At 41.1% G+C, this 26,196-nt stretch overlaps 1 protein-coding gene and 2 long non-coding RNA genes across 3 annotated transcripts in view; 1 reads left to right on the top strand and 2 right to left on the bottom strand.

The window, feature by feature from the left end:
• The window catches only part of ARHGAP15 (Rho GTPase activating protein 15), a 655,341-nt gene extending 629,531 nt beyond the window's left edge, over positions 1-25,810 (top strand). The window contains exon 14 of the mRNA XM_019522459.1: positions 24,527-25,810. Within this exon, the coding sequence (XP_019378004.1) occupies positions 24,527-24,710 (184 nt within the window). The 3' untranslated portion in view covers positions 24,711-25,810. The remainder of the gene's footprint in view (positions 1-24,526) is intronic.
• On the bottom strand, positions 2,171-9,058 carry LOC109301344. The gene is made up of 2 exons (XR_002098515.1): positions 8,553-9,058; positions 2,171-2,550 (listed from the first exon to the last, which is right to left on the bottom strand). It is a non-coding gene; the product is annotated as an uncharacterized LOC109301344 (long non-coding RNA).
• Positions 18,647-21,892, bottom strand: LOC109301342. Its single transcript, XR_002098513.1, has 3 exons — positions 21,800-21,892; positions 21,339-21,690; positions 18,647-19,558 (listed from the first exon to the last, which is right to left on the bottom strand). It is a non-coding gene; the product is annotated as an uncharacterized LOC109301342 (long non-coding RNA).
• Positions 25,811-26,196: the final 386 nt, after the last annotated feature.

The following is a 26,196-nucleotide window of genomic DNA, read 5'->3' as shown; positions in this document are numbered from 1 at the left end:
TGAACATAAGCATACATCTTGTGTGTCTGTCTCCAGGAGAGTCACCCCAATGCCAAGCGGGAGGCGGGCAGGGGGATCCTCCAGTAAAAAAAAACAACTTTTGCCAGCACTTCTTTGTCCACTGGTGCAGGGGGAAGAAAGTGTGGCTAGAGCAGACGAAGCATTGGCACAAATCCCTGGTTCCCCTGGCTGTTGTTTTGACCCTTCAGGGCAGTTAGCATAAGCTCACACAGCCCTCATCTTGCTCTGACTTAAGCCAGGGAACCAGCTCTGCACATAGTGATCCCAGGATCACAGGAGTGCAGATGCATGCTTTAAAATGGTTTTGCCATGCTCCGTCTCTGTTGTGCAGTTTGTCCCAACCTCAAGATTTGGCCCAGAGTGTTTTGAACTGCAGGGTTTGAATGACAGCTTTGTGCATTTCAGTTAGCCTTTTCCTCTTCTTTATTCCTCTACAAACAGCACAAGTTACATAATATCAGTGAAAATTTGTTTATGGGAAGTATAATAGTCAGCGTTCTATGATTACATTCAAATGTAAACCCACATTCTGACATCTAAGGATCTTCTTGCTTTCTAGTATGTTATATATGATGAAGGTTTATGTTCTGGGCTTTAAGAAAAGGGGGAGGGGGAGACTTTATAAATAACATGACTCCTTTTGTCTGAAGAGATTTTAATACATTTGTCTGATCTACTGTTTTTGCAGTAGCTAGAATATAATTTGAATATATTAATATTTTCAGCAACTGTGCTCAGGGAACCCAGTGAATAACTTATGCATGGATACATAGATATACTTCAGACAGAGGTAATGTTTTTAGCCCTTATGGTGGTAATACTTAGAAACACACAATGAAAGAGCCTGTTCTTTCCTCCTCTTTGTTGTGGGTATGCATTGTGATGGTATGGAGCCAGTGTTCTTTCTGTTGTCTACACAGCCTGGATTCAATAAGCAGTTATATATGCATATTATGACAATGTGGTCAAGGAAACCAGATTTTTTTACTATACCTTCATGTGCCTGTATAGTACAAAATCTGGTATTTATTTTTTTTGTCCTCATTCAATATGTTAACAAAATCATAATTTGATACAGGTTATGTTCATTTTATAATTAAAATTATAGAGTTAGATGAAAAGGCAAGATGTTACTGAATGGAAAATATTTATCTTTTCATACATTACGCATTATGGCACAAAGTAAAATCATAAATCTGTGGAATGACTAACCCATAGCCAAGTGTGTGATAGATCTTACTTGTCTCCTCTCTGGTGTCAGAGTCCCGCAGTTGCCTCTGTCTCAGAAGCCAGGATTTTTCCTCTGACACTCTCATCCCCAGCCACTAGAAGGCATGACTGCTGTTCTGTAAGAAGCTACCTCTCTGTCTCCTCCTCTGCAGCTCTCATTGCTTCTCCATTATGTTGTGAGCCTTTAAAAATATTCTAGCTGGGAAGAAAGAGAGGAGGAACCTGAAAAGAAGGCAATCACCGGGACTGTCCATCTCTTAATCCTCTTGCCATCCTTACTAGTGCTAGAAACTGCTGCTGTAAGCCTGTGGAACAAAGAAGCCCTTGGGAGACAGGGAAAGAGACACCTATTGAGGGATAGGATTGCCAACCTTCCCAGACTGGCCAGGAGTCTACCAGAATTAGTATCAGCAGTGACTGCTGAAAACAATCCAGAAGACTGATATTGTGAATGGGTTGACCAATACAATTAATAACATTACGTCATGTTGGGGGGGGGGAATCTCCCCGAACAGCTTCAGTCAGAGTTGGCAACCCTATTGAGAGATCCCACCAGTGGTAACAAAAACTTAGGAAGAACTGAAGAGAAGTTGGGGAGAGGCCTCATGTTGATAATGCAGGCAGAAGTTGGCCTGTTAGTGCAGAGTATCAGAAGACAATTTTTGGGAAAGAAGCCTGGAGCTGGGGTCATTCTCTTATTTAAGATATGCATCTTATACCAGTTTGATACTCTGTTGTTTCATGTTATGACCACATGCCCTCCTTTCCTAGGCAGGCTGCTGTGTTGAAAGCCAAATATCTTTATCATTTAGACCTTCTAGAAACTCTACCTAACCCGCACGCATCTTTACTCCTGACATTTCTGGCGTTCCAGTTTTGGCAGCTACCCTCAAAGTAACATATTTACCAAGGCAAAATGCAGAATCTGATCCTTTATTTTTATATGTTATAATAGTCCATATCATGTTTATATCCATTATATAGTCTGCTACCTAGTTTTATGTGATAGATACATACTAGTAATACTGCACTGGTGTGTTCCTCTGATCCATACTTCACTCTTATTGATCGAATACATTGTTTTCTTCTGTAGACTGGATTTAAATTATGCTTGCATTAATGGCACTCTCTCTACAAACTTTGAAGTTACATCTAAGAGCTAGAAGTTGTGCAGGGTCTTCTTCCATACACACAAATAGACTCCTGCCCAGTCACAGCCCAACTTAATCCTATTTAATAATGTAATTTCTATTGACATTGCAGAAAACTGCAATAGCAGGTTAGGTCTGTGGATGCAGTCTGAAAGACAAAATATAGAGAACATAAGGAATCAAAGTTGTCTTATTGTAAATTCATCTATGCACCAAAGTAGAATTCACTACAAGGACCAAAGATGTTTTCACAGAAGGCTTTATGTCACTAACTCATTCATCTTTGCAGGGACCGGATGGTAAAAAATATTTAGGCTTCTAAATAGTGGGATTTTCTACTAAATAGAAGGCTAAGGTATGAAAGTAGGGCTGGGAAGGGACCTCAGGAAGTCATCTAGTCCATATCCTTGCTCAAGGCAGGTTCATCCCCGACTAAATCATCCCAGTCAAGTGTATCTCCAAAATTTCCAAGGATGCAGCTTTTCTCAGTAGCTTGTTCCAATACTGGACCATCCTGGTAACCAACCAGCAAATTCTTCCTAGCCTCCAAACCTAACTTTAACTTGCTGAATCTTGAGGCAATTACTCTTAGTCCTGTCCCCTATGGCCAAAGAGAAAAGCCCATCTCCATCTTCTCTATAATGGCCTTTCAGGTATTTGAAGACTTTTATCAAATATCCCCTTAGTCTTCTCTTCTCCACACTAAAAAACCCTCATAAGCCTTTCCTCATAAGTCTTTCTCGCCAGGCCCCTAATCATTTTGGCTGCTCTCCCCTGGACTCTTTACAGTGTATCCTTCTTGAAATATGTGCCTAAAAATGGACACAGTACTCCAGGTGAGGCCTCACCAGTGCTGAAAAGAGCAGAAGAGTTGGTTCCTCTAGTCTGAAAGTGACATTTCTGCTGATACAACCCAGTATGCTGTTGGCTGCTTTTGTAACAAGAGCACTCTGTTGGGTCATATTCAGCCTATGGTCTACTGTAACTCCCACGTACTTCTCTGCAGTACTTCTTCATGGGACTTAGGTACTCTGGCACTTCAAAATCCCACAAGGCCTTTGTCTCAATCTTTAGGAACATATCCATAAAAATCTAGCCTAGTCTTTAGAAATTTATGCAGATACATTATTAACCATTTCGTTATTCCCTAACACACATAGTACTTGTTGGAAACATGAAGGCTTAAATTCTTTTACCCTTTTTGTTCCCAAGTTGCAGCTTTCTAGCTGTCTAAGTAGCATTTTTGGCATTTGCACAAAAGTATGAGATAACACTACCATGCTGGATGGACATCTAATCATCCATACGGCTACTGTGCATGCACAGAAGGCTATACCCTGACCAGCGAGGTACATGGCTATGGCCATGTGTACAGCTGGTCACAAAATTCCATCTGGCAAAAACTCATGGCTCACGGATGTTAAGCTCTAGGGGTACAAGAAACTGGCCTTTTCATGTTTTGAACCCAATAGTTGAGTTGTTAGGACACTCACCCAGGAAGCAAGGATCCAGGTTCCAGGACACCCTGCCACCCCTTACCCAGAAGGGGTTAGGAATTGTATTGCTTTGACTTCCCAGAAGAATGCTCTACCAGCTCACTAAAGGTTAGGCATTACACAGTCCCTTCCTCAAGCCCACTTTGAAGTTGAGCCATTTGCATGTTGCATGTAATATGGATTAGCGAGCATGAATGGAGAGCAGTGGGGAAGTTTCCATCCCACTGGGAACAAGCTAGATGCCAGGGCCTGCATCCTTGCAGAGCAGTATCTCTCTCATGGAGCCACCTATCCTCCAGCTTGTTCTTTTTCTCCCCATCCCATCCCAAGGGGGCAGAAGCATAATGAGGCTCAGGATTAGATTAATTTAGCTTTCATCAGATGCATACACCTGAAAACTGCACTGATTTGCACTATGGATGCAAAGGCCTCTCTGACCTTTCCTACAGCTGCAAATAGTCAACAACACTGGCCACACTCTCCTGAGGTCCCACACCCCCTTCTTCCTTCAGGGAAGTTCGATGTGGCTTTTAAAACAGAGTTGCTTGGAGAGCAAATGTCATAGTCACCTAAGCCAGCTCTTCACCTGTCAGGGTCTTCCTCTTTTCTATTGTTGAATTCAGCAGTAGAACAGTTTAGGTCAGCCCAGTAGCATATCAGCCAGGTCTGCAGATTTTGGTTATTCATCACTGGCAATCCCTCACAGTCAAGGATGATTGTCTCCTATGGTTGTCTGATCTGTGGGTCTGAAGATGGACGACGAGGCCTGTCCAGGATCTACAGACTCTGTTGCAGCTTATGTACATGCTTCTATATAGGGTGAGTGGCTCTGGGTTCTTAGTGCAATCTGCAACACACTGTCTCTGCCCCATGTTTCCATCTGCTGTTGTCGACAAGTTTAAAATACTCAGATCCTTGCAGCAAACTCTTCCTCAATTTGGGGTGGTCCTGAGTGATCACCTCCTATGAGTTGATGTTGATGCTGCATTTTTTCAAGTTGGCCTTGAGAATATCCTTGAAGTGCTTTCTCTACCCTCCTCTTGAGTGTAGGCCTTGACTGAGCTGGGAGAACAGAGCTTGCTTCAGGAGTCTGGAGTCTGACATCCAGATGATGTGGCCAGCCTAGCAACATTGATGTCAGATGATCATTGCCCTGGGGCACATGGTGTTTACTTGTGAGAGGATGCTAATGTTGGTGGATCTGTCTACCCACTGAATTCAAAGGATCTCCTGCAGGCAACATTGATGGTACTTCTCCAGTGACTTACATAGATGATTACACAGTCAGGTCGGTGGCAAACTGGCTTAGGGGTCACATGCAGAAAATGGTGGTGGACAGGTTGGTATTGGCCTGGAAGGATGTGGGCAGTGGAGTCCCAAAAGGGTGGTCCTTGGACATGTGCAGTTCAATGTCTTCATCGGTGACTTGAGGGCATGAAAAGCACCCTGTCCAAATTCTCAGATGATACCAAATTATGGGGTAAAGTTAACACACTAGAGGGTAGGGAACAAATCCAGGTGGATCTGGACAGGTTGGAAAAGTGGGCAGAACAGAATAGGATGCAGTTCAACAAAGATAAGTGTAAAGTGCTGCACGTAGGGAGAAGGAATCGCCAGCACACTTACAGGCTGGGGGAGGACCTTCTCAGAAGCACAGTGGTGGAAAGGGATCTTGGAGTCATTGTTGACACCAAGATGAACGTGAGTCATCAATGTGATGAAGTGATCAGTAAAGCTAACCACACTTTATCATGCATTAACAGGTGGATGACTAACAGGTCCAGGGAAGTGATACTTCCCCTCTGTGCAGCATTGGTCTGCACTTGAAGGACTGCATCCAGTTTTGGGCACCACACTTCAAGAGGGATGTGGACAACCTCAGGAGTGCTCAGAGGAGGGCCACTCGTATGGTTAGGGGCCTGCAGGCAAAGCCCTACAAGGAGAGATTGAGGGACTTGGATTTCTTCAGCCTTTGCAAGAGAAGGCTGAGAGGTGATCTTGTGGTTGCCTACAAATTAATCGGTGGGGGCAGGGGGGAAGTAGCAAGGAATAGGTGATGCTCTGTTTACCAGTGCACCCCTTGGAGTAACTAGGAACAACAGCCACAAACTGACAGAGAGCAGCTTTAGGTTAGACAACAGGAAGAACTTATTTATGGTAAGGGTTGCCAGAATCTGGAATGGGCTCCCAAGGGAGGTGGTGCTCTCCCCTACCTTGGGGATCTTGAAAAGGAGGCTAGACATGCACCAGCTTGTCCAACCCCCTGCTCAGACAACCCCAGCACTTTCCTGGCCAGGGCAGGGAGTTAGACTCAATGATCTATTGAGGTCCCTTCCAACCCAAATATCTATGAATCTATGACTTGAGGTGTCTCCTGTACGTTATCCACATCTCAGCTCCATACAGCAAGGTGGGGATCACGACTGCCTGATAAACCATGAACTTGGTTTTGGATCTGATGTTGCAATCTTCAAACACCCACTTCCTCAGGCATCCAAAGGCTGCACTTGTATATTTGATGTGACATTGGATTTCTTCATTAAGGGTAGTCTTCTGCAAGAGATGGCTTCCAAGGTATAGGAATTACTCAGCCTTCTCCAGAGTCTCACCATAAATCTGAATTATTGGAGCTGGGATCTGTTCATTAAGAGCTTGTTGATGGAGGACCTTAAGTATTCTAAATGTTAAGTGTCAGTCCAATTTCCGTGTATGCCTTGGTAAAAACACTGATGATAGCCTGAAGGTCTTCTTTTGCGTGAGCACATACTACTGCATTTTAAGCATACTGGAGCCTGATTGGGGTTGGGATGGTCTTGGTTTTGGCTCCAAGTCAGATGAGATTAAACAGCTTACCACTCATTTGGTAGTTTAGCTCCACTCCAACTGGAAGCTTGTTGGTGGTCAGACGGAGCATTGCAGTGAAGAATATCAAGAAGAGTGGTGGAGCGAGGATGTAGCCTTACTTAACTCCCATCAAAGTGATCTATGATAGATCAATTATTGAGAACCACTGCTTGTATACTGACATGAAGCAGGCAAAAAAATTGCAATGAATTTCGGTAGGTGTCCATGCTTCAGAAGAATCCTCCACACCACTTCTCAGTTGACAGAGTTAAAGGCTTTTGTGACGTCAAAGAAAGCCATGTAAAGGGGTTTATGCTGTTCTCGGCATTTTTCCTGCAGCTAGCAAGCAGCGAAGATTATGTCAGTTCATAGTATCATAGAAAGTTAGGTTTGGGAGGGACCTCAGGAGGTCACCTTGTCCAACCCCCTGCTCAAAGCAGAAACATCCTCAACTAGATCATCATCAATAGTGCCTCTTGATGCCCTAAATCCACACTGAGACTCTGGGAGCTCTTCAGCAAGTGGAAGGAGATGGTTGGCCATCCACTGTAATTTCCACGCCACAGTCAGACTTGTCTCCTTTCTTGAAGATTGTCATGATCATAGTATCCCTGAGGTCATCTGGTATTTCCTTATCATTCACGATCCTTAAGATGAGGGCATGGAGCTGTGATGTGAGCTCCTCACCCCCCTGCTTAAAGATTTTGGCAGGAATTCTTTCAGCTCTAGTTTACAAGTAAAAACAATGTACTACAAAGAAAATATCTTAGTTCTTGACCACCTTTAGTTCTAGATCCTTTTGTAGCTACAAACTCATTATAATGTTTAATGGAAGTGAGGCAGGAAACCAGAATTATTTTAGCCTGATAGAAAATGAAAGGACAGAAAATGAAGAGTGTTCAGCATAGCAGATTCAAGTGTGATTTGGTAACTCCTAAAAGAGGCAGCCCTCCATGTACAAAAAATTTTGGACATTCATTGAGCATGCAAGGCAAATGGGAGCAGTTTTGGCTATGGTCACATGACCTTTTGAGACAGTCAGGTGGATAAGTGAACACATAAGATGAATTTGAATGCACAAATCCTATTTAAACCTGAGGAGGTGGAAATGGAAGATACAGATTTGCAGTACGTACAATAAAGGATATAGTCTACAAAGGCAGAGGTTGGTGGGACACAAGATGTCCACTCCAGGCACTTCATGCAGCTAGTGCAGTGTGCTACAAATGCAAAAAGAATAAACATCAAGCTAAGGTGAGTGAACAAGACAAACAAAGTGTGAGTTAAGAAGACAATGTTGACATAGTAAATACACTGCTTAGGGGGATGTGAAATGTAAATAAGTTTAAAGAAATCAAAGCTCTTGGATAGCACATACTCGCTAGTGTATTTAGGAGATACATTCATCCTGTTCATGCTCAATATCAGTGCTGAAACAATTTCAATGCTGGGAGGCATGTTAAAGCATCTTTCAAATCTGATACAAATACAGTGTCTATAAGTTGCATTAGTAGCTTGTGGAGAGTTCAGAACTAAACCTGAAGGACTAGGAACTGTAGTTGGGGTCACAGCCCATGCATAATCATTGCTTTTCTGTATGCAGGCTTTAATCTTATCAGCAAAAGAGGGACAATATAGGCAAAAGATTTCATGAGGGAAATGTAGTGGGCCAATTCCCACAGGTTATTCAAAGAATAAAACTGGAAAGAAACACGTCATATATGAAGCACCTACATATCTAAAACTTTACAAAAAAAGGGAAATGCCAGTGTAACTTTGTGCTATGCATATCATGAGGAATATTGCTTACCATATAGAAGAAAAACATCCATTCATGATACTGGATAAAAGTTATGCATTATTGGCAGGATAAAGCTAAGTTTGTCCTAAGAGTATTCAAGACTCATTGGAACAAGTTGCCTAAAGTTGAGCGCCTCAGTTTGAAAATTCCAACTCTTCCTGGCACTGCTGACATCGCTGACATTTTTTAGTGACTTCAGCAGTAATGGTCAGAGTTTCACCTATTGCATGGAGGGTAAAATTAAGGGAAATATTAACCTAATTAAATTCCTCAGGATGTTTTCTAAGCATGCTGTATCACAACAGTAGACAGCCTTGACAGGAAACCAAATGCATAGGATTGTTAGTACAGTAACATAACTGAAAGGGGAGGGACAGGGAGAAGGTGACTGGGGTAGCAGTCCCAGGCAGTAACTTAAGGTGGGAAGACATAAAAATATCTGCGGCCAGCCAGCCACACTACCACCACTGCTTGGCAGGGGCGACAAGTAGGGGGTGCACGCAGGTACACATGCACCCCCTGAGCTGGGCAGTGTGCCCCCTACAAAAAGGGGCTTGCTCACCAGCAGGGTCTGCGGGAGCTCCCCCGCTTACCATCACCATGCTCCTGCTGCTGCTGTGCCCCCCCCAGCCACTAGGGGCATGTGTTGTTCATGCTGCTTGGGCACAGAGCTACCCTGTTACACCTCTCTGCTAGTCCAGTTAGTAAACCTGTATAAAAGGAGCTTGGTATCACTTCTGCTTTTGCTGGAGATCATGTCGTGCAGGGCATAGGAGAAAATAAGGTTTTCTGAAGAGTAACAGAGCATAACTTGTGAACAGCAACTTCAGAAAACCCATAGTACCACTGAACCACAATGCCAGTTGCACTGCTCCTTCTGATCCGGTGAGAGAACAAATGGGCCTGCAGTGGAATAGGTAAAAACCAGAGAACCAGGCATGCACACAGAAGTGCAGCTCCCAGCTATAACTCAGAATGATTTTTGCAAAGCGTTCTGAGTTACAGCATCACCCCAGACCAAACAGAAGTTCACTGCTGGGTCCAGGGGAGGGGCATCTACCTGTGGCTGGGAGCCTGCAGCCAGGTTCCCGTAGCACTGGCTAGGGCTCTCTGCCAGCGCTTCTTGTTTTCAGAATGGGAGGGGGGAAAGGCAGTGGAGGGAGCTCATTCTTGGGGCTCCCAAGCTGATGCTGAAAGGTGAGGTGGGTGAATTGGAGCTCCCACCTACCTCAGGGGGGCTCCATCTGCTCCCCCCTTGGGGGGGGTTGAAAACCCCCCAGACCGAACTCCCTCCACTCCCTTTCCCCCCCTCCCATTCCAAAAACAGCAACAGACTGGGAGCTCCGCAGACACAAGTTACAAAAGACGCTGCATTTTGAAACATCTTTATCTGATACCTCATGCAATGAGGGATCAGATTGTCACCTGATCAGCCATTTTTTAAGCTGTCTGCAGTTGTGCACTTGTGTTTGGTCACAGCTATATTTCTGTGGCCAGATTGGGCAAAAATTGTCACTTCTGTCTGCACCCTTGGTTCAGGACATATCCAGTGCATCCTCTTAAGTTTCTAATCTTGTTCTCCTCTGCTAGAGTTTTTGGTTGTTGCAAGTGTAGAGGTGCTGACAGTGTTAAAACAAAGGAAGGGACAGTACTGTCTAACTGAAGGTAAAAACAGATCTTTATCCCCTTTGACTGGAATCAAAACAGGCAGGGGACAGTTATTTACACATGCGGCTTGAATGACAGTTAACTCAAATTAGCTGTGATTGTCTCAGTGTTATCTCAGATACTTCACAGGGACTTAAAGTAGGACAATGAGTTTGTACATCTGTAGCATCCCAGGATAAAAGGTTTTTTCCCAGGAAAAAAAAATAGGACACCTGTTTTTACCAGGAGGCACTAAGCTTGCTATGAAGGAGCAGAATTACATTACTGTACTAACTGCTGGTGGTCAGTAGCTTTCCATTTTTCTCTCCAACAAAATGAAACATTCCAGTTATCACAACTGTGTATGCCACTACTAGTTTGCCTGAAAGCTATTTTCCATGTAACATCATTTTTGAGTATCATCCAAACTTTATAAAAGCAAACAGGATGAAGCAGCAGCAGCACTGAGTTCTAGTTTTTGCCACAGACTCATTATGTGATTACAGAAAAAGTCACTTAGTATATTAGAGACTCAGTTTCCCTGTTGGGAAAATGTAGATAGCTTGCTAATCCACCTTTGTAAAGAGCTTCAAGTTCTGTGGACGAACAGTGCTGAATATTATTATTAGAGACAAAGTCAACAGCATAATGAGGAAACATGTGTTTTTTCCCCTCGCTGACCTAATTTCTCTCTTCACTTTAAAATCTTCTATTGATTTTAATTAAGCTTAAGCTAAAGCTAAGCTCACAAATCTAGCAAACTTAAGAACTTCTTTTAAGTGAATTTGCTCGCCTGTCAGACTTCCTCAAGCTTTCCCAGATGTGTTTAAAAGTGTATTTCCAGCACAGACATGCATTGGAATAGCTCTATTTCTGTCTTCTAGTGTGACTAGTAGATGACATGTGAGTTCAAATTCTACCTTGCTTGAATCAGGCTTGTATACAACATTCTTCACGAACCAGTCACAGTCCCTTTCTCATCAGTGATAGCCAGAGGCAGTAACAAGGGTGAAAGATATCTATCACAAAAAGTCCCGTGTCAGTGTGTTCCCCCAATTTATTTACTGACCTTCAGTGTAACAGCCACACTCCTGACCCTCATGAGATGAAGCCTAAGGGGAAATGGCACTGAGCACCAATTCCATATCCTGTTGTTCTGTGGTCTAAATTAAGTGCTAATTAATTACCACTGGCATCTTTGGCATTGCCTGTCAAATTGGATTTAGGATATCCTTTCACTGTTTAAACAAATAGCCCTACATCTCCAGCTAAAATCCCAAGTGTTAACATTTTCTTTTCTTACAAATTTATATTTAAAAATTAAACAAAATATGTCTGTGGACATTGCAGGTAGAATTCCAATAAAAGGAACAGGAATTGGTATTGTCAATTTTGATTAATAGTCCTTCATTAATAAACATCCTGTTATTCAGTTTCCACCTGCAGTTGCTGATGTTGCCTGGAATCAATTAACTCATATAATTTGATTTATTTTACAAAGACATTTTTGGATGTGCTGTGCTGATGATAAAGGTTCTGTATTTGCAGCTCTTGATTCAAGTGAGATTGTTACCTAACTGCTTTTTATTGTAATGTTGCAAGGAAATCTGGCTTCAGGCATTCCCAAATTTGAGAAAAAAGTAATTTAGAAACTGCAAGCTGCTTTCTTTGAAAAGTATCTGCTGCCTTCTGGGACACAGGCCTCAAAAGCTTATAGATTCTGGCTCTATAAGAGACCAAGTTCTTCAATAGATAGTTGGTCAGAAGTTGGAGTTGCAGTAATAGAACAAGAAATTAAAAGTTTCCACAGGCAAAAGGCTCAAAGCCAGTCAAGAATGCAGTAAGTAGGGCTGTGCATGATATTTGGGTCTGAAACTATTTTATATTCTCTCTCACCAGAGTATCTAGGTGCCTAGCTAGATACTTTGTCACTAGAGTAACTAACATATTAACACCTGTTTAACATCTGTCATGAGTGCTTTGCTTGCTTGCATTCTCTTCTTAAGAAGAAGGCAAGGTCAAAGATGTGTACCTTGCACTTGAAGCTGTAGGTGGAGAGGGTTGTGATACTTCTTATTCTTGTGGGAATAAGAGGTGACCAAAACAAAGCCTGAATCTCCCTGTGGGTCTGGAAATGTGGTGTTTGGACATGCAGCATCAAGGTGAATTGCCATGGCTTCGGATCAGGCTTGCAGGCTGGGCCTCCATGCTGAATTGGACCTGTGGACAAGTCCTATGGACTGGCCCTATGCACCAGATTCAGGCTGCAGACCAATCCATGCCACTCATCTGGCCCAAGGAGCTGGATTAATTACTCACCTGGATGCATTATCCATATACCCCTTCATATACTTATAAGAATCCTAATCAAAATCAGTTTGTATTCAGTCAGAAGTATAGTGCAAGCCAAATATAAAAGACAATATGGACATTCACAACCAAATGAAAAGCAAGAGTCCTAAACTTGGTATGACAAGCAAGTCAGAACCCACATGGGTCATTTCATGACCTTCATCCAGCCACTGACCTTCTGGAAGTTTGCCAAAAATCACTGGTGGCATGACCAGAACTGTTACGTATGAAACTAAAATAACTGTAAGCAGCTGAGAAGACAAGAGATAGTTTGAGGATATGCACCTCTGCATGGAAAGGGTTTGGAACCGTGGGGTCATGAGCAAAGCCAATAAAGAGGCAAACAGAGCCCATCCTTCCTTCACTACCTCTCTGTCCCCATTTCAAAATAAAATATGTATTTGAAGTACACTTCACTTATAGAGCCCTTAGACTTTGGACTGTAGATCTCAAAGCACTTAACAAAGGTTGGTAAATATGATTATCTCATTGCACAAATTAGAAACCCAGTTTGTACATGTTAAGGGAGATTTTCAAAAGCACCTGGGATTCAAGTCCTGTTTAAAAGCAGGTGCATTTGATAAATCTCTGAGTCACCCAAGGTCACAGTTAGTGGATAGAAACTGAAAGAAATGAATGTGTCCCATGAGTCCTAGACTTTTACATATGGTCCCAGGTCACACTGCCCCTGCTCATATATATTCTCTTTACCGCAAGCATTGGCCTTCATGCAAAACCACCCAGTGGGGTGCAGAGCATCTGATGACTATTTTTGATATAACCAGCTGCATATTTGCTAGGAGATCATATAGTTTGAGGGCAGGGTGATATTCAGGGTTCAGTTCAGTTCCCCATTTTGTCACTGACCTCCTGAGTGCATGACTCAGGGGAAGTCACATAGGACTAGATCTACAGAATGACTTCGACTTCCTGGCCCTGAGAACTGCAATACCTAACGTTAAAAAGTACATGGCTCCTAGAATATATGCATCTGAATTCCCATCCCTCTAGAGAGCTTAAGTGTTAGAATCAGGGGTCAAGTTAGATGCCTCTGGCTGCTAGAGATGCAGAATGCTGAATTTTCTTTTGAGGGCAGCACCCTAGCTAAAGATAATGGTGATGGTCCTGCCACTCATATGTGTCGTATTCTACTGCTTAGAGCACTCATGCAGGATCTGGTAGATTTGGATTATAGGCTCACTTCAGCTTTACAAGATTCAAACTCACATCTCTTATGTTGTTGGGAACTGCCAAAACCATGAGGGTACAAAGTTGTCAGAGCAAGAGGTGCTACACGACTGTGGAGCTAGAAGTATCATGGAGGACACCAACCAAGAGAGAATATGACTTTTGTAGCCTAGCAGCTAGAAACTCCCCTAAGAAGGAGGAGTCCTGGGTTCTAGTCCCTGTTTCCAGCAACATGAAAAGCAGAAGTTACCTTAGAAGACAGATAAGAGACAGATGCTAATAGAATACCTGAAGTTACTTGGATACTGTGAAAATAAAGGGAGTATGCAACATTATACTGAATAAAGCAAATTCAGACTGTTGGAGTTATTTTCTGTTTTTATCCAGTGACTATCTAATATAAAAAGGATAAACAAAGCTCAGGACAGGGACCAGAACCTAGGGAGCCCTGTTCCCAGTAGAATACCTAAACCCAAGACTACAGCATCAGGCTAAAGCCTCACACTTGCTTTCCTTCCAAGCCTGTAATTCCAGCATGCCTTTTTGCACAGTGACCTGGCTTGAACAGGACTGCAGGTGGATACCTTGACCCATACAGTTCTACTGTCTGGAAGTTAGGGCACTCTTATGGGAAGCTTGAGGCCTCCAGGTCCGAGGTAGGGCAAGAACCCCATATAAGCATCTCTAACCATGGGTGTTTAAACACATTGTCCGGGGGAGAGGGAGAGCTTTAATTAGACTGGATCCAAGAACTGCTCTAATTAAAGCACCTGGAGCATCTTGTATATCAGCATCCCATTGCTTAAAAATGGCAGTGGGGGTGTTTTAACTTAAGCTCATTACCATGTTCCAGCAGACTCGATTAATTGAGTCTGTTCCAATACACTGTAATTACAGCATGGCGAAGCAGACTTGCTGCTTGTATATAGGTACCCCACTAGGCTTGTATGAAGCTCCTGCTCCAGATGAGTTACTGGATGCATGGTGCACTTTGTAGTGAAGGCAGTGCTGATGTTATGTGTTAAACCCCACAGATTGCATATCTCCAGAGATTTAGGGAGAGTTTAGGCTTCAGTCTGCCCCGTATGGGATCAAATTACACCCAGGTGGCAGCTGGGTGCTCTGGCTATTTAGAGAGGGCTGCTTCTATGCATATTTGGTAGCCTAAGTTCAAAATGGAGGTGCTGAATGAAATTAGGTGCCTCCAGGTTTAGGCTTCCCGGATCAGTTTCTTGGACTGGGGTACCTAACATCTGTTTAAGTATGATTTCAGGTGCCTAAAGACTAGTCAGGGTTCTTTCCTCTGTGCCTTGCCACCTGAAGAGAGAAAACAATTCTCTTACCTGAGTTTTGGGGTGCTGACTAATGATGGCCTATGTCAAACTGTTACTTTGATATCTCTTCCTATTAAATAAGGATGAAGCCAATGGTTAGATTAAATGCCTTTCTCCAGCTGTTCACAGCTCTTAGCCTTTCAGCCAAGTAATAACCTATCCTCAGACTTGTTTTAGACATTATTTTAATATCATGGCTCCAGTATAGACCACTAGCAACAAACTCCTGGATAAGGTATGTATGGGGATTCCCTGAGGATGCCCATTCCTAACTTTGTCATTATCAGCTGCCAGTTACTTTATATAGCAGTCCAATGAACACAGTCAAAGGCTATTTTGGAGAAGGAGGCAGTGCTAAATGCTGAATCTTGTAACCCAAGGAGTCAAAAGAGGAGGGATTTTCCCTAAAGAGTAATGATTAGTGTCCACAGCTGCAGAGTACAGGAAACCTATGGAGTTTCTGTAAGCCAGGAGCTACAAAGGCTCAGTGAGAGCAAGCCCTTAATATGGCTGAACTATTTCTGACCTTTCTTTTAGTGTCTGACCTGGTTTCTCTATTGCTGATCTGATAGGTATTGTTCTGAGTTCAACAGTTGGACCAAATGTGAATGTAAAGCAGATGGATGAAAGAAAATAGTTTACAACTGTATTAATAAAGTTTAGGTATTTCCTGTAATTCCTAAATTATATATTCATTACAGAATAAACTACATAGTACATTTTGAAAAGGGTATACATTGTAATGTAATATTTTGGAATTCAACTAGAGAGCATAAATCTCAGATACTACATACACATGCACAGAAACCTACTTACAAAACATAGTATACAAATTTAACAAACAGCAAGCTAGGGATTCAATTGATAGTGTTTGCATTTACTTAGCTTCATCAGCTAGTGAATACCACTGCACTGCAACTGAGCAAATCATCCATAAAGTAAGTACATAAATAATAATGAGGGTTAGTTTGCATTCATAAAATATCGAGTATCCCAATTTATTACTAAATTTTAAATTTATCTACCTTGTGTTGCAATGAACTGAACAGTTTAAATAAATTGGGCTTATGGTACCAGGGGCTCAGTTGCATTGATTATATTGGTAAGTATCTCAAGATGGGGTTAAGCATTGTGATAGTCCTCTGCAAAGGCTACATTATTTGGGTTGAGTTGAGTAATCTTACAAAATGCACACAGTTCCCTTAGGATATGGAATGTCCCTGCGTGGTCAGAAAACAAGGCTTTGACCTTTCATAAAAGGACACTTACTGTTGTCAGTGTTTTAAAATGACTCCCAAAGTCATGCCACACACCTCAGTTGTCTTCTTAATAATAAACAACACTTACAATCTTCTTGAAAAAACAACAAACATAGCTGGGTTGAAGTAAGTTTACCGTAGGAAATTACTTTACTATAATATGCTGTCTATCAGAAAAACATATAACATAGGCCTTGAATTAAAAGGAAACACATTCAGAGGAAATCTGATAATTTATCTGTGCATCATGCTGTATATGTGCTTTCTTCCTAACACTGCACAACTAGTCTGCAAAAGCCCTGTCAAAATGTGCTTATACACAGAGACATTATCACTTTGTAGAATGGTACGTTTTATTATCAGGTTATTTTCCAGTACATTTGGCACAGTTAAGGTAAGTATATTAACTTTATTCCCGAATAAAGAAAACAAAGTTGTACTGAATGTCTCAGCCATTGTCAGTGACTTAAGAACTGACAGGAGGTCCAAGTAATCAACCCTGTCTGGTGCACATAGTTTTCCTCTGGGACATCTGTTCTGATCCTACAGTGCATCTGACTGGCATGGATGTAGAATTACTTTCAATAAAGATTTTATTTCAAGGTTGGATGACTACCCCCCCAAACATCTTGTGACTAAAACCAAGCATAAAAATATACCAACTATTTTTTAACTTCTGCAAATCAGCTTTTAGGGGGAAAGTGTAAAATGCTCAACTAGGATCAGTTCATCATAAAAATAAAATGTGAACATATTAGAACTGATCAGAAGATCTGCAATATCACAAAATCAGGAACTACCACATAAAGCCTACCCTAAAGCCAATGACTGTAAAGCAAAAAGGACTGTTAGCAATGATGTACCTAACAGCAGTACATTCAGTATCTCAGGCAACCGAAACATGCCCATAACAGATTGTCTTTCAGGTTAAAACATTAACTTTCTATGTGCCTCACTCTCTAGAGGAAGCACATATAAGCTAATTTGGGGATAATTACTGGCACAGTGAATCTATGTAACGTACAGTCTTTTACCCGTTGAGCTAGGTCATGGGAATTTACAGATGAAATCACGGCAGCTATCCATCTACTTCAGGTACCTTGTTTTTGACAGTGCTCAGTATCAGTCCCCGGAAAATATGCAAGAAACTCTGTAATGGAGAGCTATAGGTATAGAGCAGTGATTCTCAACCAGAATACCAGGGTACCTTGGGGTGCTGTGAGATCCTTTGAAGGGTGCCACAGGAAATGTGAGGAGATAAGCAGATCAAGGCAGGCTCAGGCTTCAGGTGTGAGGAGGTAAGCGTATATGGGCAGACTCAGGCTCTTTCTGCCCAGCTACACCCCTGTCCTGCTGCCTGCTCCCTGCAGGTAAGCCCTATAATAAATAAAGTAGTTTTATTACAATTGCTGCTCGATTCACAAAGTTATGGAGGAGTGCCTCCAACCTGACAAGGGGTTCCTTTAGTCTAAAAAGGTTGAGAGCCACTCCAGAACATGTCCACAGAGGGCCTTCCTTCCTAACTCCAGGAGGTGAGTGGGTATGTCAAGAGGAAAGATGTCATATATATCGTGCATGCATATTTTTCTTTGGTTGTGTAGCATGGAGTTTTTCATGAACTATTATCCGTATGATAAATCTCTTATTTATCCTTTATTTCTCTGAGGTCTTGGCCTCAATACTGTGTGGCCTTGAGTTCCATTGTTTACATATGTGTGTGCAGGTATTAACACACACACACACCTGTATATACAGAAAGAAATTGTACATAAGGGGCTAAATATTGATGGTTAGAGATGTTACTTTTCTTTTTGTTACATTTTGGCATGGCTCAAATCCCCTTCTCAGCAATGCCCAGAGTAACATGCTTGAGTTGGTGGTATAATTCACTGACTTCAGTGAACTTGATGGACTTTTATACTAGCTGATGATCTGACCTGTAACAGGATTAGGCAACCTATGGCCTATGGACCCTTTGGATCCAGCCTATGGGTGTGGGGCTTTGGCAGCATCTTGCTTCTGACCCCGGGTGGGTCATTTTGGCCTGCAGCTGGAAAAGGTTGCCTACACCTACCTAGAGCATTTCAGTAGTTGAAACATTTGATTTTGATCATCTGTTACTCAGTTACTTCAAGAGAGACAGAATCAGATTCCTGAAAATTAACTTTGCAAAACAGCAAAATGGATATTGACTTGCAGAGACTATCTTTACATCTGGGCCAAACTGGAGGCTTTTGTTGCTGTAAAGGGCTTATGAAACAAGGTCAAAGAGTTCTGATTCCATCCAGTAGAGGACAGTGAAACACTTTCACATTAGCCAGCTTTACTTTTATCAAATATTTCCTGTATCAACATTTAATGGATTTACCTTAACATTTTTTTTTTGGTGGGGCTGAGGGGAAAAGAAGGGGTACTGTGAACAGTTTTAGGCCTTAAAGTGATTGAGAAGCAGTGTCACCAGTAGGATCTATTTTCCTGTTCTTCAGTTGCTCACAAAGAGTAGAAAGCACTGAAGTGCATTTACCAGCAGTCAGCTTTTGGAAGACTTGCCATCTCCAGCTTCAAACTCAATCATGATTTCACAGCTAAGTGTCTGAGAACTGTACGTTTAGAGAGGACTGGAGAGCCAAGCTCAGTGTATAATGACCACAGGAGGAGTATAGTTGTCCTGCACTCAGTTACATAGCGTCTGTTTCCAGTTACCGTGGCAACAGCCAAAGCACAAATTAAATAAGTATTTTTGCTTATATATCTGTCATTGATATTAGAGCCCTTCTATCAGATACTTATGTAGTTTTAATCCATCTTTAATTTCTTTTCATTATTATTAATAATGAGATCTTTTTTTTCAGTACAACTATCTTGTGGCTTGTGATCTTAAAGAACTTGAAACAGTCTTTGAGTTGGGAATTCAACTCACTATTTGCAAGAAAAAACTGAGCAAAAACAGCATACAGCTCACCTTTTTTGGACACGGTTTCAACATCTGCAGCACTGGGTTACAGATTCTTTCTGAAATTATCTTAAATTGATGGATCATTGCTCCTTTCATTTGGGCTTGACAAAAAGTAGCTCTGGCATTTCCTTTCCTTGTTTATGTTGTAAGCTGTATATCACTTTTTCTTCTCATGCCAAACATGAATTCTTGCCCATTTTATCTATTTTTTTTCTTAATCAACAGAATTTCGCTGTGCAGTTATAGGAGTAGTTTATATTGTGAATATTCTTTGTTTTTCTGTTTTTGTAAATGGAAGAAAATATGGCAGGCATAACTGGTAAATATTTGTATTTTAAAAAGGTATAAAGCCATAGAATCTTAATTATTTTCCTCAAATTGTAAATGCTATTTAAAAATGCTTGTTGCAGATAATTATGCTTTTTCTTGTAGTTTTATTTTATATTGGACCATTTAAACTAGCTAAAAGTAGTCTTTTTTATTGTGGCCACAATTCAGCAATACCAATACAGTTACACAAATAGCCAGGGGCTATTTAAGATGTTATATTTATTAATATTATATGTGTATGTAGAGGACCAAAATAGGGCTCTTGTGTGCCAGATTTTGTACAAATTCATAGACATTGTATCTGCCCCAAAGAACTTACAAACTAAAAAGATAATATAGGAAGCGTGAGAGGAGAAAAGGAGAGGGACAGAAATGTGAAATGACTTGCCCCAGTTCATACAGAAAATTAGTTACAGAGCTTGGAACAGAACCCTAATTAACGGACCAAATTATAACACTACTAATTTCTCATATGGGTCTCAATTAAGCCTTTGTGCTGTGGGTGCTGATTCCAGTGTGGGGAGTCATTCTGCCTCAGAGAGACAGAAAGCTAAACTGCAAAAGATTTAGATACGTAACTTAAGACACGTTTAGATCCTCAAAACATCTTCTTTAAGCCTAGAAATACCTAAATTCCTTAAGCGCCTAATTTCCCACAAGATTTCCTAGTCATCTAAATTTTTGCCACTTGATACGCACACAGATAGCGAACTCAGGATAACAGTGAGCTACTCAGGGCACTAGTGTGTGACAAAATAGCCCAGCATGCAACCCTGCCTTGAAGCTGAAGGGAGGAGGAGGCCTGATAGCCTCATGGCTCGGCTCTTGCCCAGAGAACAAAAGACACGGATTCCAGAGTCTCCCAAGAGGGGATTTGAGCCTGCATCTCTAGCTTCCCAGCAAAGTGCTCCAGCCACCAGGCCACATGTTAAGCATTACCCTGTTACCACATGTTAAGTATTACAGTGGGGGAGTGGTGGGCAGCATTAATGCTTCTCCACTGCTGCCAAATTTCCAGACCTGTAGGGAGCCCAGCAGGCTGGATAGCATGGGTCTGCATGCAGGGCTGGGGTAGTACCGGGCCAGATTCCAGCATGCAGGGCTGGGCTGAGGCAGTGTGGGAACCAGCCTGGGTAGGCAGGGCCTCATTTGGATGCATGGGGCTTGACATGGGCACATACAGCCCAACCCTGTACACCGACCCAACAAGGGATTTAGCCTGCAGACTGGCCTCATGCCATTTATCTGGCCCTTGAGGCAGAAAGATTGAGTGGCGTGGATCTAGATAATGCCCAGCTGGTAGCCTGGACTTACCCAGTCTTACAGGTGGTTACAGCACTTTGCAAAGATGCAGACTCAAATCCCCTCTGGGTGGGGGAGGTCTTAGAACCTGGGTCTCCTATTCTCTGGGCAAGTGACCTTCCTATAAAATATGAGAGGGTCTCATCCTTTCTCCCCTGTGATGGATTTTTTAACAGACTGAAATGTCAGGACTTATTCAGCCTGAGAGCGTCAGATCAGCCAGAGCACAACCCTACTGAGATGGACAGTTGCATGTCCAGAGCTGAATTGCAGTTATGCAGCTGCATAACAGCCATTTAAGCATGTAAAATGAAATAGGATTGAGCCCTCAGTGTCTGAAACCATAGCAGTTTTCACACATTATGTGTTTTCTCATCCATTGTTCCTGACTTGGAAGGCATGGTCTAAATATTCTCACTGTGTTTACCTTGTACAAAGGACAGTGTTAAGGTGGTATACTCCTTTTGTCCAGTAGCTTGGTGACTAGAGCGTTCCCCAGGGTTGTAAGAAATTCAGGTTAAAATTCCTGCTCCAAATCAAGCAGAAGAGCGATTTAGTTTTCCAGGTGAGCACCCTCAGGGCTAGTGGACAAAGTGTTGGGGACACAACTACCACCATCTTCTTTTCTTTGCTGAATTTTGTACAGTAAAAGACTGACACGGTGAAGCTGCCTAACTTGTTCCTTAAGTTTTAAGCTTGTTCCTCTCAGAATCAGAGTCACGGAACAGCAGCAAGTCCATCCAGGGGAAGTTAAACAGTTTTCAGTCCGGGTGCCTAAGCTGGACATTCAGACTAAAGTGGTCAGACAGAATGAAGAACGTTAAGATATCGGAGCAGGCACAATTAACAACAGCTGCACAAATAGTACAGGAGATAAAGGGAACTTACCTTGGCCATGTGCTGAGAATTCTGGGTAATGGACTTCCCAAACAAGCCCTGTTTGGGCAACCGCAAAGCAAAAGGAATTGTTACTTTACAACACATCGGTTCTGTATACACGTGTGCATTTACTGCTCATTAACCAAAATTACTGCGCAGTACAGGCACATGTCTACATATGTATGCCCATACTGTGCAGCAAATATGGTGACTTATATCGACGTGAGTGTAAATTTGATACCTGCACCATGCAGGTATCAAATTTATGCCCAATTAGTTACTGTGCAGTAACACACATGTAGAAACCTTACTGCACAGTAACACTGTTTGTGTGGACTGACTTGGGACTAATGCACAGGCATTAATGCACTTTAATGCCTGCATTTGTAGATGCTGGCCTATTCCTGCTTATTATGCAGTAACTTACTGTGCAGCAAATTTAAGCCAGCATAAATGTACATGTAGACATGCCCATAGCAATTTGAGTAAATTAAAAGGTAGGATTGGTTGGCAATGACTGACCTAAAACTCATCACATGCAGTGGTTTGTCTCACCCATTCATACAAAGTTTTATGCAATGATCCCTCAAAAGTGTACTTCCATATGGAATTTTTATCACATGGAAAGTTAAACTGAAATCCACGCGACCATTTGTATACTTAAGATTAAGCAGAAATACAAACATGTCTGAGAATCCAGACCTTTTTAATCACATGATAAATGCTTCTTGTATTCTGGAAGTGGCTGACCATATGAAAAAAATATTTGCAACTAGAACAAAATGTGTGATATCTATCAGATTGTCACATTTATTTAATTGGCACCTAAGCTACTAACAGGTAGTTTCTCTTCCCAGCTTTTAGAACATTGTAAGTTAATAATGCCACAGTGGAAAAATAATGTATTTAGGTTATATTTTTTCATTACAATGAAGATGCTGTATTTTAAGAAACTAATAATTAAGCCAATGTGATAAGTGCCATATGGAGAGTGTTTTGTATAATGGACACCACAGTATGAGTACGAGACAGAATTACAGTAATACTTCCTATTTATATATGCAGAAAATCTAAACGATCATTTGTGTTCAAGGAATGTTGTAAACTACACGATTGGCATGGTTCCACTACAAGGGGGTCTTCACCGCATGACCCACCCACCAACAGGAAAGGAACCTTTCTCTAAAGGGTAGAACAGATGATGTCTCATGCAGCTCTTGTGACTGTTAACATAACTTACTATAGCTTCACCAAAAAGTATTAGAGAACAGAATAAAATCTACTTTTAAAAAATTTCCATCAGGATTTTAAAAAGGTATGTGAAATAAACACACACGCACACCCACACACGTTTATACAGGACTGCTCCAGCAGTTTTTTCGGGATATTGATCCCCTTTTTCTTGCAGAATGATAAATTGTTAAAACTAAAATGTTATAAAATGTCCAAAAATGAAAAAACAAAAAAACAAAATCAAGGGAGTGTATAAAGTATTGAAGTTGCCTTTAGTCTGCATTCATTAGTAAGGGTAACTGTTCTAAAAGAATGCATATACTAGAGTCTTTCCCATTTAGTATATTTTACAATTTTTTTAAGGAAAATAGAAGTTTGTTCAATTGGATCTTCCTGGTAGAGATTGCCAACCTTCTTGCATGGGCTAGAGTTCTTAAATACTTCCTAAAACATTATTAAACTCACTCAGTTTAGAGGATATTGCTGATGATTGTAGGAAAGCTCCTCAACTGGTAGAAAATTCTATAACCCCACTCACTCACTACACATTGCCGATTTATGTCAGTTGAGGATCTAGCCCAATGGTCATGTCAACATTTTCTCAATTTGATAGGCAATCAGGATGTCTAATGTTGCAATGTTTCCAGAACTCTGAGTTAAGGTGTTGGGTCTTATTTTCTTTTAAGCGACGTGTCAGGATACGCACACCAGCATACTGTTATGTATATATTTCACTATCCTTTCAAACTACTTTCAGTTTCTTCATTCCTTAATTGAATGAGTTGGAAGTAACAAGCAAGGAAAGGTGGTGTCACATGTTCAGCTTAACACTTACTAAGTGCAGTTAAAACATGAGCAAATGCATGTTCAAGCAGTTTAGCATGTGCTAAGTGCCATCCTGGTATTGCAAAGTTGCTCCCTTTCAGGCAAGGATTATCTCACATACTAACTTCAATAGGTCCGAGCATTCCAGTGATTTGTACCCATTGCAAATGCATGTGTGATTATACCCTGTTTCATGTGATCTTTCATTTATTTTGTCCGTAAGTATCCACACTGTACCTGTATAGACGGCCATGTTAGCAGAAGCAGACAAGTTACATCCTGGAACCTCCAAATAAGTTAAACCTCTTTCAACCTCAAGGGCTTGATCTGGGGTCTAATATTCATTATTCAGATTCTTGTAATTAGATAGTGGGCATCCATAATTATAAAACAATATTTTAAAAAATTAAGGATAGGTGCCTTTCTACCTAAGAACTGAATTCCAGGCCCAAAAATCTCAAACGAGTACATATCTTGCTGTCTGCAACTGAATTTACTTTCACTGTTTGTCATGTTGCCAGATATTGCCTCTTCCCTCCCCCTTTTCTTACTTTTTGATAACTTAACCAAATAAACATCAGTGTTAGGAGAATCAGTAAAATGTGTCTCTACTTCAAATGCAACAGCGACTCCTTTGACATCCCTCATTTTTAACCAATTCTTCCCTTTCGTCAACAGGATAGCAGCCAAGGAATCCGTGAATCTTATGTCAACACAAAGCTTAGGAATTGTATTTGGACCAACACTCCTTAGACCTGAAAAGGAGACAGGGAACATGGCAGTCCACATGCTGTACCAAAACCAGATAGTTGAACTTATGTTAAGTGAGTACAGTAAGATCTTCAGCTCTGAGGAAGACTGACAGACAGGGCCTGTTATTGAAAATGTTCACATCTGTCTTGATGTCTAATATTTTTACATTTCTGTAAACATATTTCTGAAATATTTCTTTTTCTTTCAAGTGACAGATGCCTCATTTTGTGAAAACTTAATGATGATTTTGTGTTTAATTTTCAAACATTGGAATAAAAAATATTGTCAACATTTGCCTATATGTATTCTACATTAACCCTTTGTGAGTTTCACGTTGCCAGCACTCCATGTGTCATTTTGTGTCCCATTCTTTTCAAGCTGGGTGTAGAGCATATGGCCAAAGACCACAGGAAATGCTGCTTACCAGCATATGCAATGGCTGGTAAGACATGCAGCAATGGAGGATAGTGGATTTTATAGTGTATGAAACATAGTTAAATTGGAACAGACATGTCTCCTCATTTGTAGCCTTTTTTTTTGCTGTGAATATTATGTACCTGTTTTCCTTGCTATACAGTGAAAGTTAGAAAGACATGTTGTCTGATATCTTTCTCCTGGGAAAAATGACAGTTAAAATAGTTTCCAATGAACGTTTTTTTTAAACAAAGAAGAAGAGCCCTACTATTTGCAATATTATAAACGTTCTGTCTAAAAATATATAGACAAAATTAAATGCTGGACATTTTGTTCTTAAATACTGTACATGAAGTGTAGAAATTGTGTGACTATTCATTTTTAACATAACATCCATTTTGATTCTTCATCACATTGTACATCTTCCCTCTTTCCCTAGCTATGTCATGTTATGTAGAATTTTTATTATGCACTTGAGGATGTTTTATTGGTGAACTACATTAAATTCATCTAGAAAGAACTTTAAAAAAAAGCCTTTTCATATGCCCTTAGGATTACTTGGCTAGACTTGAATCAATTTATGCATTTGATGGTTAGCTTCAGTTGTCATGGATAAACAAAAGGGTAACTGTCTAGAATATATCAAATATTGTTTTATTTCAAAATGTATGTTTCCAGCAATACACATCTTCTACCGTTTTGTAAAAGTATTCTGCTGATAAAATGTAGACTTATGTTTGACAGCTTTTTAATCAAGTTCAAAGAGAATAAATAAAACTAATCCAGTGTGGTAAAGAGTCTGTCTGGTTATCGATTTGTTCATAAAATGAAAAATAAACCATGTAAATAAAATGTGTGAAACACAGATCTAGAAGCAAATATTTAAGGCAATTAAAGACCCCAAAACATAGGATTAATGCATAGATCTGCTGTGCTTGAGAGATATGTTGCAAACATCACTCCTAACAGGTCAGGAATTATACCAGCATTGTTTAGCATCGTTTTACAAACTGTCACATTGTTAAGCAGGAGAGGTTGCTCCTTAGAGTGATCATCTATGAGAATAAATGTATAATGATGCTGGCTCATTAAGCAAACACAGCTCTAAGATCAGTTGGTAAGACTGGCAGAACCAAAGTAGGATCTGAGGTGTAGTTCAGTTACAGTGACACCGGTAGGTA

Source organism: Gavialis gangeticus, unplaced genomic scaffold (genome assembly GCF_001723915.1).
Source record: "Gavialis gangeticus isolate Ggan-Ray unplaced genomic scaffold, GavGan_comp1, whole genome shotgun sequence".
NCBI classification, from domain to species: Eukaryota; Metazoa; Chordata; order Crocodylia; family Gavialidae; genus Gavialis; species Gavialis gangeticus.
Note: the sequence above shows the minus strand (reverse complement) of the source record. Positions and strands in the feature narration are given on the sequence as shown.